General features: G+C 60.3%; 2 protein-coding genes and 1 non-coding gene across 4 annotated transcripts; 2 read left to right on the top strand and 1 right to left on the bottom strand.

Moving 5' to 3' along the window:
- Window positions 1–155: 155 nt before the first annotated feature.
- TRNAS-CGA (transfer RNA serine (anticodon CGA)) lies at window positions 156–237 on the top strand. The gene has a single exon. It is a non-coding gene; the product is annotated as a tRNA-Ser (tRNA).
- A 1,185-nt stretch (window positions 238–1,422) lies between these two features.
- Window positions 1,423–11,154, bottom strand: RNF41 (ring finger protein 41). Of its 2 annotated transcripts, none has more exons than XM_066209141.1 (7): window positions 11,032–11,154; window positions 10,122–10,251; window positions 9,261–9,373; window positions 6,252–6,523; window positions 5,064–5,199; window positions 4,105–4,208; window positions 1,423–3,421 (listed from the first exon to the last, which is right to left on the bottom strand). In XM_066209141.1, exons 3-7 carry the CDS (start codon window positions 9,348–9,350, stop codon window positions 3,070–3,072), a joined length of 954 nt encoding a protein of 317 aa, XP_066065238.1. In that variant the 5' UTR covers window positions 9,351–9,373; window positions 10,122–10,251; window positions 11,032–11,154; the 3' UTR covers window positions 1,423–3,069. The 2 variants fall into 2 exon arrangements, with proteins under 2 accessions (XP_066065238.1, XP_066065239.1); XM_066209142.1 differs by having other exon boundaries at window positions 6,252–6,466.
- Window positions 11,155–11,866: 712 nt separating this feature from the next.
- LOC136305830 (SOSS complex subunit B1-like) lies at window positions 11,867–15,392 on the top strand. Its single transcript, XM_066209143.1, has 4 exons — window positions 11,867–11,889; window positions 12,912–12,979; window positions 13,713–13,855; window positions 15,304–15,392. Exons 1-4 carry the CDS (start codon window positions 11,867–11,869, stop codon window positions 15,373–15,375), a joined length of 306 nt encoding a protein of 101 aa, XP_066065240.1. The 3' UTR covers window positions 15,376–15,392.
- Window positions 15,393–16,007: the final 615 nt, after the last annotated feature.

The raw sequence follows: 16,007 nt of genomic DNA, 5'->3' as shown, positions 1-16,007 counted from the left end.
GAGCGCCGGGCACTGAACACCAAACACCGAGCACCGGGCACCGAGCACGGGGCACCGAGCACCGGACACCGGGCACTGAACACCGAGCACCGGGCGGGGCCGGGAGCGGCGGCGGGGCCGGGTCTATGTAAAGCGCGGCGCAGGGAGGCGCGAGAGTCACGGTGGCCGAGTGGTTAAGGCGTTGGACTCGAAATCCAATGGGGATTCCCCGCACAGGTTCGAATCCTGTCCGTGACGCCACGATTTGTTTTGCTGCCGGGGGAAACACGTGGGAGCTCCTCGGGTACCGGCGAACGAACCTTGTTCTTCCGGTACCGGCGCTTCGAACGGCGGGAGCAGCACGGAGCCTCCCGCCCGCCGGTACCGGCTCTTTTAACGGCGGAAACGGCGGGGCAGACACAGCCCCGGCCTCCGGTCCCGGCTGTATTAACGGCCGGGAACATCACAGATCCGCCAAGCCCCGGTCCCGGCTCTCCTAACGGGGGTTACCGTAGGGATCCTCGCTCGGTACCGGCTCTTAACGGCTGCAGCAGCGGGGAAAACACGTTCTCCCTCCGGTACCGGCTCCTTTAACGGCGGGAGGAGCAGAGAGTCCCCAGGCACCGGTACCGGCTCTCTGAGGGGTGGGAACAGCGGGGACGCCCCTCTAAATCTCACTCTTTTTGGGGTGCGAACAGCAGGGACCCCCCTCTAATCCCGGCTCCTTTTGGGGTGGGAACGATGGGGACCCCCCTCTAATCCCGGCTCCTTTTGGGGTGGGAACAGCGGGGACCCCCCTCTAATCCCGGCTCCTTTTGGGGTGGGCACGATGGGGACCCCCCTCTAATCCCGGCTCCTTTTGGGGTGGGCACGATGGGGACCCCCCTCTAATCCCGGCTCCTTTTGGGGTGGGAACGATGGGGACCCCCCTCTAATCCCGGCTCCTTTTGGGGTGGGCACGATGGGGATCCCCCTCTAATCCCGGCTCCTTTTGGGGTGGGCACGATGGGGACCCCCCTCTAATCCCGGCTCCTTTTGGGGTGGGCACGATGGGGATCCCCCTCTAATCCCGGCTCCTTTTGGGGTGGGCACGATGGGGACCCCCCTCTAATCCCGGCTCCTTTTGGGGTGGGCACGATGGGGACTCCCCCCTCTACCCTCTGCTCTTTTTCAGGGCAGAAGGGGGAACCCCACTCCGGTCCCGGCTCTGTTAAGGGTGGGAACACGGGATGGGTTCATCCTTTTTGGGGAGCACATTTGGGGGGTTTAGGGCAGGGGAACCCCCCGGGACCCTCAGTCACTCCCATCCCCTCCCAGGAGTGACAGTTATTGGTCCCCAGATCCCCCCAGGCATGGGGAGGACACCCCCAAACCCACCCATTTTCACCCCAGGATGGACACGGGGAAGGTTTTGGGGTGCAGGAGGAGACCCCAAAGCGGGGATAAAGCAACCGGAATTCTGTTTATTGATCACTTCAATCCCTGCCTCCTGCCGGATCTGCCGGGACCGACACCGGAGGAGAAACAATGGTTAAAAAAAAAAAAAAAAAAAAAATTAATCCAACAAAATAAATGCAAATAAATTAAATTCCCAACGAGCCCCAGGCCAGAGGCGCCTGCCCGCGGTACTGGGAAAAAAAAAAAAAAATCAAATAAAAAGAGAGGAGTAAAAATGAGAAAAGGTCCAAAAAAAAGAAAAGAAGAAGAGTACAAAAAGAAACAAAAAGGACAAAATACAGAACCACAATCACGGAGCGTCTGGAAAATCAACACCAGGGGTGGAGAAAGCAGAGCCCACCACGGACTGGGAGGAGGTGGGAGATGCCCGGGGGGGGCACAGGGAACGGGACATGCACGGAGCGAGGGGGACAGGAGGGTCCCCAAGGCCAAGGGCCCCTCACTCCAGCCTTGGTGACACCAGCAGGGCCCGTCTGGGGACACCAAACCGGGGGGAAATTCCAGAGGGGGCGAGGGGACGGAGCTGGGGGGGCACGGGCTGGGATTTGGGGGACCCCCGAGGGGTCTGGCAGTGCGTGGAGCCCCCGCTGCCCCTCTCTCCTTGTGAGTTGGAAACCGGGTCCAATCAACCGGGGGGAACCCTAAAATCCGAGTCCAGGACATCCCGAGGGCGGCAAAAATCGCTGATTTTGTGCGGTGGGTTGGGGTTTTTTTTTCCAAATCTCCTCCACCCCATGAGCGAAAATCACGATGAGCCCGCGCTGCCCCTCTCTCCTGGTGAAAACATCTTGAGTTTGAGGTCCAATCAAGCCAGGGTGGAGGAAACCCTAAAATCCGAGTCCAGGACATCCCGAGGGCGGCGAAAATCGCCGATTTTCCCTTTTTTTCTTTCTTTTTAATCGAATCTCCTCCACCCCATGAGCAAAAATCATGACAAGCCGCTGCTCCCTCTCTCTCCTCATGAAAACACATTGAGTTTGAAACCAGGGGGGAAACCCTAAAATCCGAGTCCACCCTAAAATCCGAGTCCAGGACATCCCGAAGGACGGCAAAAATCGCGGATTTTCTGGGTTTTTTTTCAAATCTCCTCTACCCCACAAGCAAAAATCACGACGAGCCCTCGTTCCCCCCTCTCTCCTTGTGAAAAAATGTCGAGTTTGAGTTTGAGTCGAGGTCCAATCAAGCCGGGGGGGAACCCTAGAATTGGAGTCCACCCTAAAATCCGAGTCCAGGACATCCCGAGAGTGGCGGAAATCGCCGATTTTGTGGCGTTTCATCAAATCTCCTCCACTCTGTGAGCAAAGATCGTGACGAGCCCCCATTCCACCTCTCTCCTGGTGAAAACGTGTCGAGTTTGAGGTCCAATCAAGCCAGGAGGAAACCCTAAAATCCGAGTCCAGGACACCCCGAAGGGTGGCGAAAATCGCCGTTTTTTTTTTTGTTTTGTTTTGTTTTTTATCAAATCTCCTCCACCCCGTGAGCGAAAATCGTGAAGAGGCCCTGCTCCCCCTCTCTCCTTGTGAAAACACGTCGAGCTTGAGTTGAGGTCCAATCAAACCGAGAGGAAACCCTAAAATCCGAGTCCAGGACATCCCGAAGGGCGGCGAAAACCGCCGATTTTGTGACGTTTCCTCAAATCTCCTCCACGCCGTGAGCGAAGATCATGACGAGCCCCGGCTCCAGCACCATGTCCTCGCCCATGTGCTGGTTCTCGCAGGCCATCACCACCACGGCCTGCTTGCCGGGGATGCGTTTGGCCACGTAGTTCTCGTAGTAGCGGCGGTTCATCTGGCGCGTCTCCAGCGTGGCCAGCCCCTGCGGCCAGTTGCGCTCGTGGGCGTTCTCGATGAGCTCGTTGGTGATGGAGGCCGGGCAGCCGCTCTCCACCAGCGAGCGCTTGATGACGGCCTGCAGCACGGCGTCGGGCGTGGAGATCATCCCGCCCCAGCGCGTCACCCGCGCCGGCTGCAGCGAGTTCACCCACCTGGGGGGGACAGGGAACGGGGTTTGGGGGGGAATTGTGGAGTTTTACCAACCTTGGGACACACACGGGGATCAGGAATGGGGGTTTGGGGTGAAAATTGTGGATTTCTGGGGGTTAACACAGCTGGGGACACTCAGAGGGGTCAGGGGTGGGAGGTTTGGGGTGGAATTGTTGAGGTTGGAAAACATCACCGCGACCATTGAGTTCGGCCTGAGACCGATCCCCAGCAGGACCAAAAAGAACTGCAAACTCCCCTCAAAAACCTACAAACCCCCTCGAAAACCTACAAACTCCCTCAAAAACCTACAAACCCCCTCAAAAACCTACAAACACCCTCAAAAACCTACAAACCCCCTCAAATACCCACAAACACCCTCAAAAACCCACAAACTCCCCCAAAAACACACAAACTCCCTCAAAAACCTACAAACACCCTCAAAAACCTACAAACTCCCTCAAAAACCTACAAATTCCCCTCAAAAACCCACAAACTCCCCCAAAAACCCACAAACTCCCTCAAAAACCCACAAACTCCCCCAAAACCCGACAAATTCCCCCCCACCCCCCCCAAAGTCCACATGTCCCTCGGAAAACGACGCGTCTCCCAGAAGAAGGGCAGCCTTCCCTCCAAACCGCCCGGATCGCCCTCAGGCCGCGGCGCGTTCCCGTCCGGCAGCACTCACTCCAGGATCTCGTTGTACTCGATGGTCTCCTCCAGGTTCTGCAGGTTGGGGTTGACGCTGCGGATCGCCCGCATGTACGCCTTGAGCAGCTGGATGTCCCTCTTCTGCCGGCGCGCGGAAAGCGGGAGTGGGAACGGGATTGGGATTGGGGATGAGCCCGGGGGGAATCGGGAATGGCCCCAGGGGGAATTGGGAATGGGAATGGCCCGAGAGGGAATTGGGAATGGGAATGACCCCAGAGGGAATTGGGAATGGGAATGACCCCAGGAGGAATTGGGAATGGAAATGATGATCCCACAGGGAATTGGGAATGGGAATGACCCAAGGGGGAATCGGGATTTGGGAATGACCCCCGGGGGAATTGGGAATGGGAACGACCCGAGAGGGAATTGGGAATGGGAATGACCCAAGAGGGAATTGGGAATGGGAATGACCCCAGAGGGAACTGGGATTTGGGAATGACCCCAGGAGGAATTGGGATTGGGAATGACCCCGGCAGGAACTGGGATTGGGAAACCCCCCCTGAGACCCCAGCCCGGCCCCACAGAGCCACGCTCAGCCCGCTTTTCCCCCTTTTTTTGGAGGGATTTTGGTGTCCAAGCACCAAAAAATGACCTTTTTTCCCCCCATTTTTTAGCATTTTGGTGCCCAAGAACCCAAACCTGCCCCCCGCTTCTTGGAGTTTTTTCTGATTTTGGGATCCAAGCCCCCAAAAACTGATCCTTCCCATTCCAATCCCAGCCCAGTCCTGGCATTCCTGGAACCCAACCAACCCCTGCAGAGCCACGCTCAGCCCACACCTCTTCCCCCAACCACTTTTCCCCTGGTTTTTCCAGGATTTCACTACCCAAAAACTCAAACTTCGCTTTTTTCCCGGTTTTTTTTTTTTTTGGATTTTGCTATCCAAGCCTCCAAACCTGCCCCTTCCCAACCCGATCCCGCCGTTCCTGCAGCCCCACCTGCTCGGCCAGCTGGTGCTTGTGCTCGGCCGAGGTTTTCTCCAGCTCAGCAATCCGCGTCTGCTGCTGCTGCACCACCGAGCGCAGGTGCTTGATGCAGTTGTGGTTGGGCAGCTCGTCCTTGGGCATCTCCAGGCTGCCAGGGAAAACGAGGTGGAGACCCCAAATTAGGGGGATTTGCACCTTCTGCAGCTAATCCAGGTGCGGCAACCCCCGAGGGCCAGAATGAACGGGGGGGGGGGGATAAATCCGGGGGTAAATGGGGATTTTCCTCCTCCACCTGGGGAGTTTCAAACCCTGACAGAGCTTGCCAGGGAAAAATTCCTCCTGATGTCCACCCTGAGCCTCTCCTGGAGGAATTCGGGGCTGTTTCCTCTCATCCTGGTGCTCCTTTGGAGCAGGTTTTGACCCCACCCGGCTCCATTCTCCTGTCAGGGAGTCCTGGGGTGAAAATTCCCCTCTGAGCCTCCTTCTCTCCAGGCACTTCCAAGGCCTGAACACCTTTTCCATGGAAAAATTCCCCCTGATGTCCATCCTGTGCCTCTCCTGGAGGAATTCTGAGGCATTTCCCTCATCCTGCTGTTCCCCTGGGAGCAGATTCCAGTCCCACTCTCCTTTCAGGGAGTCCTGGGGTGAAAATTCCCCTCTGAGGCTCCTTCTCTCCAGGCACTTCCAAGGCCTGATCGCCTTTTCCGTGAGCAGCTGCCAGTGAGGAAATGGATCCTCTGGGAAGGGTTGGACTGTGCCCATCCTGGTGCCATCCTGTGCCCATCCCCATCCCAGTACCCACCCCACGCCCTCACCCGCAGCCCTGCTGGCAGGTGATGGGGCACTTGGAGTTGTGCTCACAGTCGTTCAGGTGGGCAATGAGGAAGGCCAGGGCTCTTCCTGTGCCCATCCCAGTGCCATCCCATGTCCATCCCAGGGCCCTTCCTGTGCCCATCCCTGTCGTGTGCCCATCCCAGAGCCCTTCCTGCGCCCATCCCTGTCCTGTGCCCATCCCAGTGCCATCCCAGGGCCCTTCCTGTGCCCATCCCTGTCCTGTGCCCATCCCAATGCCATCCCAGGACCCTTCCTGCGCCCATCCCGTGTTCATCCCCACCCCGTGTCCACCTCAGGGCCCTGCCTGTCCCGATCCCACGGCCATTCTGCGCCCATCCCCACGCCGTGCCCACGCCACGCCCTCACCCGCAGCCCTGCTCGCAGGTGACGGGGCGCTTGGGGTTGTGCTCGCAGTCGTTGAGGTGAGCCATGAGGTTGTCGAGGCGCACGACGACGGTGCAGCCGAAGACGGCGTTGTCGCAGGTGATCTGCAGCTTGGAGAGCATGTTGCGCATGATGCGCGGCACCGGGCGCAGGTGGGCCACCGTCACCACGCTGCGGTCCACGGGGCACGTCTGCTGCTGCGAGAACCACTGCGTGATGCAGGCATTGCAGAAGGCGTGCTCGCAGTGCGGGGCCTGCGGGGAGCGGGACGGAGTCACGGCCGGGAGCGGTGGGCCGGGGGAAACCGCCGCGAGCGAGGCCCGCCGGGGCTGGGAGGGCCCCCAAGGATTGTTCCGTCATGGGATCACCCATGGGCCAGTCATGGGATCAGTGGGGTGGGGGAAAACCGCTGGGATTGGAGAGTCCGAGGTGGGAGCAGAGCCCTGAGCGCCACCTCGGATTGTTCATCCGTGGGATCAGTTATGGGATAGTTCATGGGTTCACCCACGGGATCAGTTATGGGATAGTTCATGGGTTCACCCACGGGATCAGTTATGGGATAGTTCACGGGTTCATCCGTGGGATCAGTTATGGGATAGTTCGCGGGTTCATCCGTGGGATCAGTTATGGGATAGTTCACGGGTTCATCCACGGGATCAGTTATGGGATAGTTCACGGGTTCACCCACGGGATCAGTTATGGGATAGTTCACGGGTTCATCCGTGGGATCAGTTATGGGATAGTTCACGGGTTCATCCGTGGGATCAGTTATGGGATAGTTCACGGGTTCATCCACGGGATCAGTTATGGGATAGTTCACGGATTCACCCACGGGATCAGTTATGGGATAGTTCACGGGTTCATCCAGGGGACCAGTTATGGGATAGTTCACGGGTTCATCCGTGGGATCAGTTATGGGATAGTTCACGGGTTCATCCGTGGGATCAGTTATGGGATAGTTCGCGGGTTCATCCGTGGGATCAGTTATGGGATAGTTCACGGGTTCATCCGTGGGATCAGTTATGGGATAGTTCACGGGTTTATCTGTGGGATCAGTTATGGGATAGTTCACGGGTTCATCCGTGGGATCAGTTATGGGATAGTTCACCGATTCACCCACGGGATCAGTTATGGGATAGTTCACGGGTTCATCCGTGGGATCAGTTATGGGATAGTTCACGGGTTCATCCGTGGGATCAGTTATGGGATAGTTCACCGATTCACCCACGGGATCAGTTATGGGATAGTTCACGGGTTCATCCGTGGGATCAGTTATGGGACAGTTCACGGATTCATCCACGGGATCAGTTACGGGATAGTTCACCGATTCACCCACGGGATCAGTTATGGGATAGTTCACGGGTTCATCCGTGGGATCAGTTATGGGATAGTTCACGGGTCCATCCGTGGGATCAGTTATGGGATAGTTCACGGGTTCATCCGTGGGATCAGTTATGGGATAGTTCACCGATTCACCCACGGGATCAGTTATGGGATAGTTCACGGGTTCATCCGTGGGATCAGTTATGGGATAGTTCACGGGTCCATCCGTGGGATCAGTTATGGGATAGTTCACGGGTCCATCCGTGGGATCAGTTATGGGATAGTTCATGGGTTCATCCGTGGGATCAGTTATGGGATAGTTCACGGGTTCATCCACAGGATTAGTTATGGGATAGTTCATGGGTTCATCCACAGGATTAGTTATGGGATAGTTCACGGGTTCACCCACGGGATCACTCACGGGATCACTGAGTTTGGGGAAAATCCCCCGGAACAGACAGTCCGAGGTGGGACCAGAGCCCTGAGGGCCACCTTGGATTATTCATCCATGGGTTCATCCATGGGACCATCCATGGGATCGCTCAGGGGATCAGTCACGAAATAATTCACGGGTTCATTCATGAGATTGCACATGGGAATGGTGGGGCTGGGGAAAACCACCCAGAGTGATCCCTGCCAGAACCATGAGTGTCACCTGGGATTGTCCATCCATGGGATCATGATTCTCTTGGAATCATTCATGGGATCATCCACAGGATCGCTCTGATCTCACCTGCGCTGATCCCTCACCTGTGCTGCTCAAACCCTTCCCAGGCCCACCCAGACCCCCTGGATCTCCCCTCACACCTGATCCCAACACCCTGGAGCACAGGTGTCCCCTAGGTGAGCCCCAGGTGTGCCCAGGTGTGTCCCACGTGTGCCCAGGCGTGTCCCCAGGTGTGCCCAGGTGCCCCCAGGCTGTCCCCAGGCGTGTCCCAGGTGCCCCCAGGTGCCCCCAGGCTGTCCCCAGGTGTGTCCCAGATGTCCCCAGGTGCCCCCAGGCTGTCCCCAGGTGTGTCCCAGATGTCCCCAGGTGCCCCCAGGTGCCCCCAGGCTGTCCCCAGGTGTGTCCCAGATGTCCCCAGGTGCCCCCAGGTGCCCCCAGGCTGTCCCCAGGTGTGTCCCAGATGTCCCCAGGTGCCCCCAGGTGCCCCCAGGCTGTCCCCAGGTGTGTCCCAGATGTCCCCAGGTGCCCCCAGGCCGTCCCCAGGCGTGTCCCAGATGTCCCCAGGTGCCCCCAGGCTGTCCCCAGGCGTGTCCCAGATGTCCCCAGGTGTCCCCAGGTGCCCCCAGGCGTGTCCCAGATGTCCCCAGGTGCCCCCAGGCTGTCCCCAGGCGTGTCCCAGATGTCCCCAGGTGCCCCCAGGCGTGTCCCAGATGTCCCCAGGTGCCCCCAGGTGAGCCCAGGCTGTCCCCAGGCGTGTCCCAGATGTCCCCAGGTGCCCCCAGGCTGTCCCCAGGTGTGTCCCAGATGTCCCCAGATGTCCCCAGGTGCCCCCAGGTGCCCCCAGGCGTGTCCCAGATGTCCCCAGGTGCCCCCAGGCTGTCCCCAGGCATGTCCCAGGTGCCCCCAGGTGAGCCCAGGCTGTCCCCAGGCGTGTCCCAGATGTCCCCAGGTGCCCCCAGGTGCCCCCAGGCGTGTCCCAGGTGCCCCCAGGTGAGCTGTACCTGCACTGGCTCCTCCAGGACCCCGCTGCAGATGGGGCAGATCAGGTCCTCGTCCACGTCCCCCTGGAAGCGAGTCACATCATACCCCATCGCTCGTCACCGGCGCCAGAACCCTGCAAAGAGCCACGCTGCTGCTCCTTCACAACAATCACATTTCAAATAATCAACTAAACGAGCTTTTCGGAGCGTTAATGAGCCGCCCGTCACCTCTGGCTCCGAAAAAAAAAAAAATCTTCTTCTGCTTTTTATTTGGCCTTTCACCGGCATCAGAAGCCTGCAAAGATCCACATTCGTGCTTCTTCACAGGGATTACATTTAAAACAAGAAATTAAATCATCTTTTTCTTCCCAGAGAAGAAAACTCGAAGGAATTCCCATGGGGAGGAAAAAAAAAAAAAAAAAAGAAAAACTGAGTGAATTTTCATGGGAAAAAGGAAAGATTGAAGGAATTTTCACAGAAAAAGTAAAAAAAAAAAGAAAATGTGAAGGAATCTCCGTGGAATACAACAGGAAGGATAAAAGGAATTCACATGGAAAAAGGAAGGATTTGAGAAATTCCCGTAGGGAAAAAAAGGATTGAAGGAATTCCCTTAGAAAAAAAAAAAAGGAAGGATTGGAGAAAGACCCATGGGAAAAAGAAAGAATAAAATCGGAATAATTCCCTTTTTTTTCCCATGAAAAAAAAGGAAAAATTGAAGGAATTCCCATGGAAAAAGGAAAAATTGAAGGAATTTCCATGGAAAAAAAATTTTAAAAAAAGGGAAGAACTGGAGAAATTTCCATGGAAAAAAAACCAAAAACAAAAACAAAAAAAAAAGGATTGAAGGAATTTTGATGGAATAAAAAGGGATCCTGGCTTTACCTCCCGTGGCAGAATTCCTCCTGGCAGGACTCAGGGCTGGGCTGGCCTCACTCTGTGCTGGGAATCCCTCCCAAATTCCCATTTTTCCTGCTCCTCTCCCGCTGCTCCTGCACGATCCTGGAGCTGTGCCCTGAAAAAAGAGAGAGAGGAAAAAAAAAAATAGGGAAAAACGAGGATGAAAAGGGGAAGATTCCGGGGGGAAAATTGGAATTTTCTGGAATTTCCACCTGGAAAAGGAAATTCCCACCTGGATCCAGGCTCAGAAATTTGGGAATTCCAGTCCCATTCCCAAAAATTTGGGAATTTCAGCCCCTGTTTCAGGGATCTAGGCTCAGAAATTTGGGAATTCCGGGAATTCTAGGATTCCCCCAGGAATTTGGGGCGCTTTTATGTTTATGGCTCGGAATTCCATTAAAAAAAAAAAAAAGCTGGAAAATCAGGTTTTAATTCCTCCTGGGTGCTTCCCATATGCTCCAAACATTCCCAAAATTCCTCTGGATTTTCCCTAAAAATCTTCTGGATTTTCCCCCAATTTTTTTTTTCAGATTTTCCCCCAAATTCTTCCGGATTTTTCCCTCAAATTCTTTCGGATTTTTCCCCAAATTTCTGGGGATTTTTCCCTCAGATTTTTCTGGGGATTGTTCCCCACATTCCTTTGAGATTTTTCCCCCCAAAAATTCCTCGAATTCCTTGGGAATTCTCCCCAAATTCCTTGGGAATTCTCCCCAAATTCTTTGGAATTCTCCCCAGATCCCCCCGGGGATTCTCCCCCCCGGTTCCCGTTCCCGGCCAATTCCCGCCCGGAGCCGCTCCCGGTTCTCCCTCCCGCTGTTACCGGGGCCGCCCCTCCCGGGAGCCCCGAACACCGGCCCGGTGCGCTCCGTGCTCGGGCTCCCTCAGCCGCACGTACCGGGGCGGCGGGCCGGGCCCGCTCGGGGCTCAGCGGCGGCCGCGGCCTCCCCCCGGTACGGGCTCCCGGTGTCTCCTCCCGGTTCCTCCTCCCGGTGCCCCCGCCCGGCCCCGCCGCGCCGGAAGTGACGCGCCGGAAGTGCCGCTCTGCCCGCGCGAACTCGGTGGTACAAGGGCAGGAGGAGGGGGCGTGGCCCGGCCGCGCAGTCCCGCCCCCGTTCTGCATCGCCATTGGTCGGACCCGCGGCGCGTCACCCGCCTCCTCTCCCCCGCGCGCTGAGTTGGCTGCGGCCGCCCACTTCCGGGAGCGCCCGCGGTGGCGGCGGCGCCGAGCCCGGTGAGCGGGAGGGGCGGGCGCCCCCTGGCGGCGGGGCGGGGGGGAGGGCGGCCCCGCTCCCACGGTCCCGGTCCCGGTTCGGGTTCTGCTCCCGGTTCCGGTTCGAGTTCTGCTCCCGGTCCCGGTCCCGTTTTCTGTCCCCGGTCCTGTTCTGCTCCCGCTCCCGGTCCCCCGCTCCCGGTGGCCCCGCAGTGCCGTTCGTCGGTGGTCCCGTTCCCGCGGTCCCTCCCCGCTGATCCCGGTCCCCGGCGGAGACGCTCCCGGTTTTCCGGCGCTGCTTTCGTGTTGCCGTCCCCGGTGTCCCCGGTGCTGTCCGGTCCCCGGTGTCCCCAAGGGCCACCCCCGATGTCACCCCCCGTGTCCCGGTGTCCCCTCCCCACTTGTCCTGTCCCGGGACTGCCACCGCCGCTGTCCCCGCGGTCCCCAAAGTCCTCGGTGTCCCCCCGGTCCCTTGTCCCCGGTGTCCCCTCATCATTGCCGGTGTCCCTCCTGGTCCCCAATGTCCCCCGTCTGGTCCCCAGTGTGTCCCCAGCGTCCCCAATGTCCCCCCACTGTCCCCTCCAGTGTCCGCCAGTCCCCAGTGTCCCCAGTGTCCCCCAGTGTCCCCCAGTCCCCAGTGTCCCCAGTGTCCCCCCAGTGTCCCCCAGTGTCCCCCCAGTGTCCCCTCGTGTCCCCAGTGTCCCCCAGTGTCCCCCAGTGTCCCCCAGTGTCCCCCAGTGTCCCCAGTGTCCCCAGTGTTCCCAGTGTCCCCCCAGTGTCCCCTCGTGTCCCCAGTGTCCCCCAGTGTCCCCAGTGTCCCCCAGTGTTCCCCAGTGTCCCCAGTGTCCCCCAGTGTTCCCAGTGTCCCCCCAGTGTCCCCCAGTGTCCCCCCGTGTCCCCAGTGTCCCCAGTGTCCCCCAGTGTCCCCCAGTCCCCAGTGTCCCCAGTGTCCCCCAGTGTTCCCAGTGTCCCCCCGTGTCCCCAGTGTCCCCAGTGTCCCCCAGTGTCCCCCAGTGTCCCCCCAGTGTCCCCCAGTGTCCCCCAGTGTCCCCCCAGTGTCCCCCCAGTGTCCTCCAGTGTCCCCCAGTGCCCCCCAGTGTCCCCAGTGTCCCCCAGTGTCCCCCAGTGTCCCCCAGTGTCCCCAGTGTCCCCAGTGTCCCCCCAGTGTCCCCAGTGTCCCCCAGTGTCCCCCCAGTGTCCCCTCGTGTCCCCAGTGTCCCCAGTGTCCCCCAGTGTCCCCCAGTCCCCAGTGTCCCCCAGTGTCCCCCAGTGTCCCCTCGTGTCCCCAGTGTCCCCAGTGTCCCCCAGTGTCCCCCAGTGTCCCCCAGTGTTCCCAGTGTCCCCAGTGTCCCCCAGTGTCCCCCCATCCATCCATACTGTCCCCTCCAGTGTCCCTCCAGTCCCAGTGCCCTCCCCCAGTCCCCACTGTCCTCCCTCCCTGGTCCCCACTGTCCCCCAGTCCCAGTGTCCCCTCCAGCATCCCCGCTGTCCCCAGGGGTGACATTTCATGTCCCCGCTGTCCCCAGGTGCCAGCCCGTGTCCCCAGTGCCACCATGAGCACCGAGAACGTTGGTCAAGGACGTCAAACCGGGGCTCAAGAACCTGAACCTCATCTTCATCGTGCTGGAGACCGGTGGGTGCCGCCCCGAGGGTCCCCTGGGTGTCCCCTGGGTGTCCCCTGGGTGTCCCCTGGGTGTCCCCTGATGTCCCCTGGGTGTCCCCCGGTGTCCCCTGGCTGTCCCCTGGCTGTCCCCGGTGTCCCCGGTGTCCCTGGTGTTCCCTGGCTGTCCCTGGTGTCCCCTGGCTGTCCCCTGGCTGTCCCCCGGTGTCCCCGGTGTCCCCAGTGTCCCCCTGGCTGTCCCCTGGCTGTCCCCGGTGTCCCTGGTGTCCCTGGTGTCCCCAGTGTCCCCCTGGCTGTCCCCGGTGTCCCCTGGCTGTCCCCGGTGTCCCTGGCTGTCCCCTGGCTGTCCCCGGTGTCCCCGGTGTCCCCGGTGTCCCCTGGCTGTCCCCGGTGTCCCCGGTGTCCCCGGTGTCCCTGGTGTCCCCTGGCTGTCCCCGATGTCTCCTGGCTGTCCCCGGTGTCCCCTGGCTGTCCCCGGTGTCCCCGGTGTCCCTGGTGTCCCCTGGCTGTCCCTGGTGTCCCCTGGCTGTCCCCGGTGTCCCCAGTGTCCCCAGTGTCCCTGGTGTCCCCTGGCTGTCCCCGTGTCCCCGGTGTCCCTGGTGTCCCCTGGCTGTCCCCAGTGTCCCCAGTGTCCCCTGGCTGTCCCCTGGCTGTCCCCGGTGTCCCCAGTGTCCCCGGTGTCCCCTGGCTGTCCCCGGTGTCCCCGGTGTCCCCGGTGTCCCCTGCATCCCCCCGCTGTCCCCAGGCCGTGTGACCAAGACCAAGGACGGGCACGAGGTGCGCACGTGCAAAGTGGCCGACAAGAGCGGGAGCATCAACATCAGCGTGTGGGACGACGTGGGACACCTGATCCAGCCCGGGGACATCATCCGCCTCACCAAGGGGTACCTGGGGACACTGGGGACACCTGGGGACACTTGGGGACACTTGGGGACACCTGGGGACACTTGGGGACACTTGGGGACACTTGGGGACACCTGGGGACACACCTGAGGACACCTGGGGACACCTGATCCAGCCCGGGGACATCATCCGCTCTCACCAAGGGGTACCTGGGGACACTGGGGACACCTGGGGACACTTGGGGACACTTGGGGACACCTGGGGACACACCTGGGGACACCTGGGGACACCTGATCCAGCCTGGGGACATCATCCGCCTCACCAAGGGGTACCTGGGGACACTGGGGACACCTGGGGACACTTGGGGACACTTGGGGACACCTGGGGACACACCTGGGGACACCTGATCCAGCCTGGGGACATCATCCGCCTCACCAAGGGGTACCTGGGGACATTGGGGACACCTGGGGACATTGGGGACACCTGGGGACACCTGGGGACACACCTGGGGACACTGGGGACACACCTGGGGACATTGGGGACACCTGGGGACACACCTGGGGACATTGGGGACACCTGGGGACACTTGGGGACACCTGGGGACACACCTGGGGACACTGGGGACACACCTGGGGACACTGGGGACACTGGGGGCACCTGGGGACACACCTGGGGACATTGGGGACACTGGGGACACTGGAGACACCTTGGGGACATTGGGGACACCTGATCCAGCCCGGGGACATCATCCGCCTCACCAAGGGGTATGGGGACACTGGGGACACCTGGCGACACACCTGGGGACACCTGGGGACACTGGGGACACCTGGGGGACATCATCTGCCTCACCAAGGGGTATGGGGACACACCTGGGGACACTGGGGACACACCTGGGGGACACACCTGGGGACACTGGGGACACCTGGGGACACTGGGGACACCTGGGGACTTTGGGGACACTGGGGGACACCTGGGGACATTGGGGACACCTGATCTAGCCCAGGGACATCATCCGCCTCACCAAGGGGTACCTGGGGACATTGGAGACACCTGGGGACACACCTGGGGACATTGGGGACACCTGGGGACACCTGGGGACACCTGGGGACATTGGGGACACCTGAGGACACTGGGGACACACCTGGGGACACCTGGGGACACACCTGGGGACACTGGGGACACCTGGGGACATTGGGGACACCTGATCCAGCCCGGGGACATTGGGGACACCTGGGGACATGGGGACACACCTGGGGACACACCTGGGGACACCTGGGAACACACCTGGGGACACCTGATCCAGCCCGGGGACAACATCCACCTCACCAAGGGGTACCTGGGGTCATTGGGAACACCTGGGGACCTTTGGGGACACTTGGGGCCCCTTGGGAACAGTTGTGGACACTCAGGAACCCCTGGGGACGCCAGGGGGACCCTTGGGGACACTCTGGTGACACTCTGGTGACACCTGTGGCCCCCGTGTCCCCAGGTACGCCTCGGTGTTCAAGGGCTGCCTGACGCTCTACACCGGCCGCGGGGGCGACCTGCAGAAGATCGGGGAGTGAGGACACAGCCCACACCTCTGGGGGGTCCCGGGGGGGTTTGGGGGGGCCTGGGGGGGAGTTGTGGGCTCTGGGGGTCCTGGGGGAGGGATTTGGGGGGATCCTGGGAGGGATTTGGGGGGTCCTGGGGGGGGTTTATGGGGTTCTGGGGGGAGTTTGGGGGGTCCTGGGGGGAGTTTGGGGGGTCCCTGGGGTAGGGGGTTTGGGGGGTCCTGGGGGGGTTTATGGGGTTCTGGGGGGAGTTTGGGGGGTCCTGGGGGGGAGTTTGGGGGTCCTGGGTGGGGAGTTGTGGGGTCTGGGGGTCCTGGGTGGGGGGTGTGGGGTGGTCCTGAGGGGGATTTGGGGGGTCCCTGGGGGGATTTATGGGGTTCTGGGGGGAGTTTGGGGGGTTCGCGGGGGGCTTTTGGGGGGTCTTGGGTGGGAGGTGAGGGCGTTTTGGGGTCCTGGGGGGGCTTTCTGGGGGGGTTGTGGGGTCGGGGAGGGAGTTTGGGGGGTCCTGGGGGGGGGGAGGTGAGGGGGTTTTGGGGTTTTTTTTGGGGGGGGGGGGATTTTAGGGGGGCGGGTTGTGGAGTTCTAGCGGGGAGTTTTGGGGTCCTGGGGGGGTCCTGGAGGGGGTTTGTGGGGTCCTGAGGGAG

This window comes from Chamaea fasciata, unplaced genomic scaffold (genome assembly GCF_029207755.1).
Source record: "Chamaea fasciata isolate MVZ Bird 193981 ecotype frontalis unplaced genomic scaffold, bChaFas1.0.hap1 SCAF_688, whole genome shotgun sequence".
Lineage (NCBI taxonomy): Eukaryota > Metazoa > Chordata > Aves > Passeriformes > Sylviidae > Chamaea > Chamaea fasciata.
This window is presented reverse-complemented; position numbering and strand designations above follow the sequence as displayed.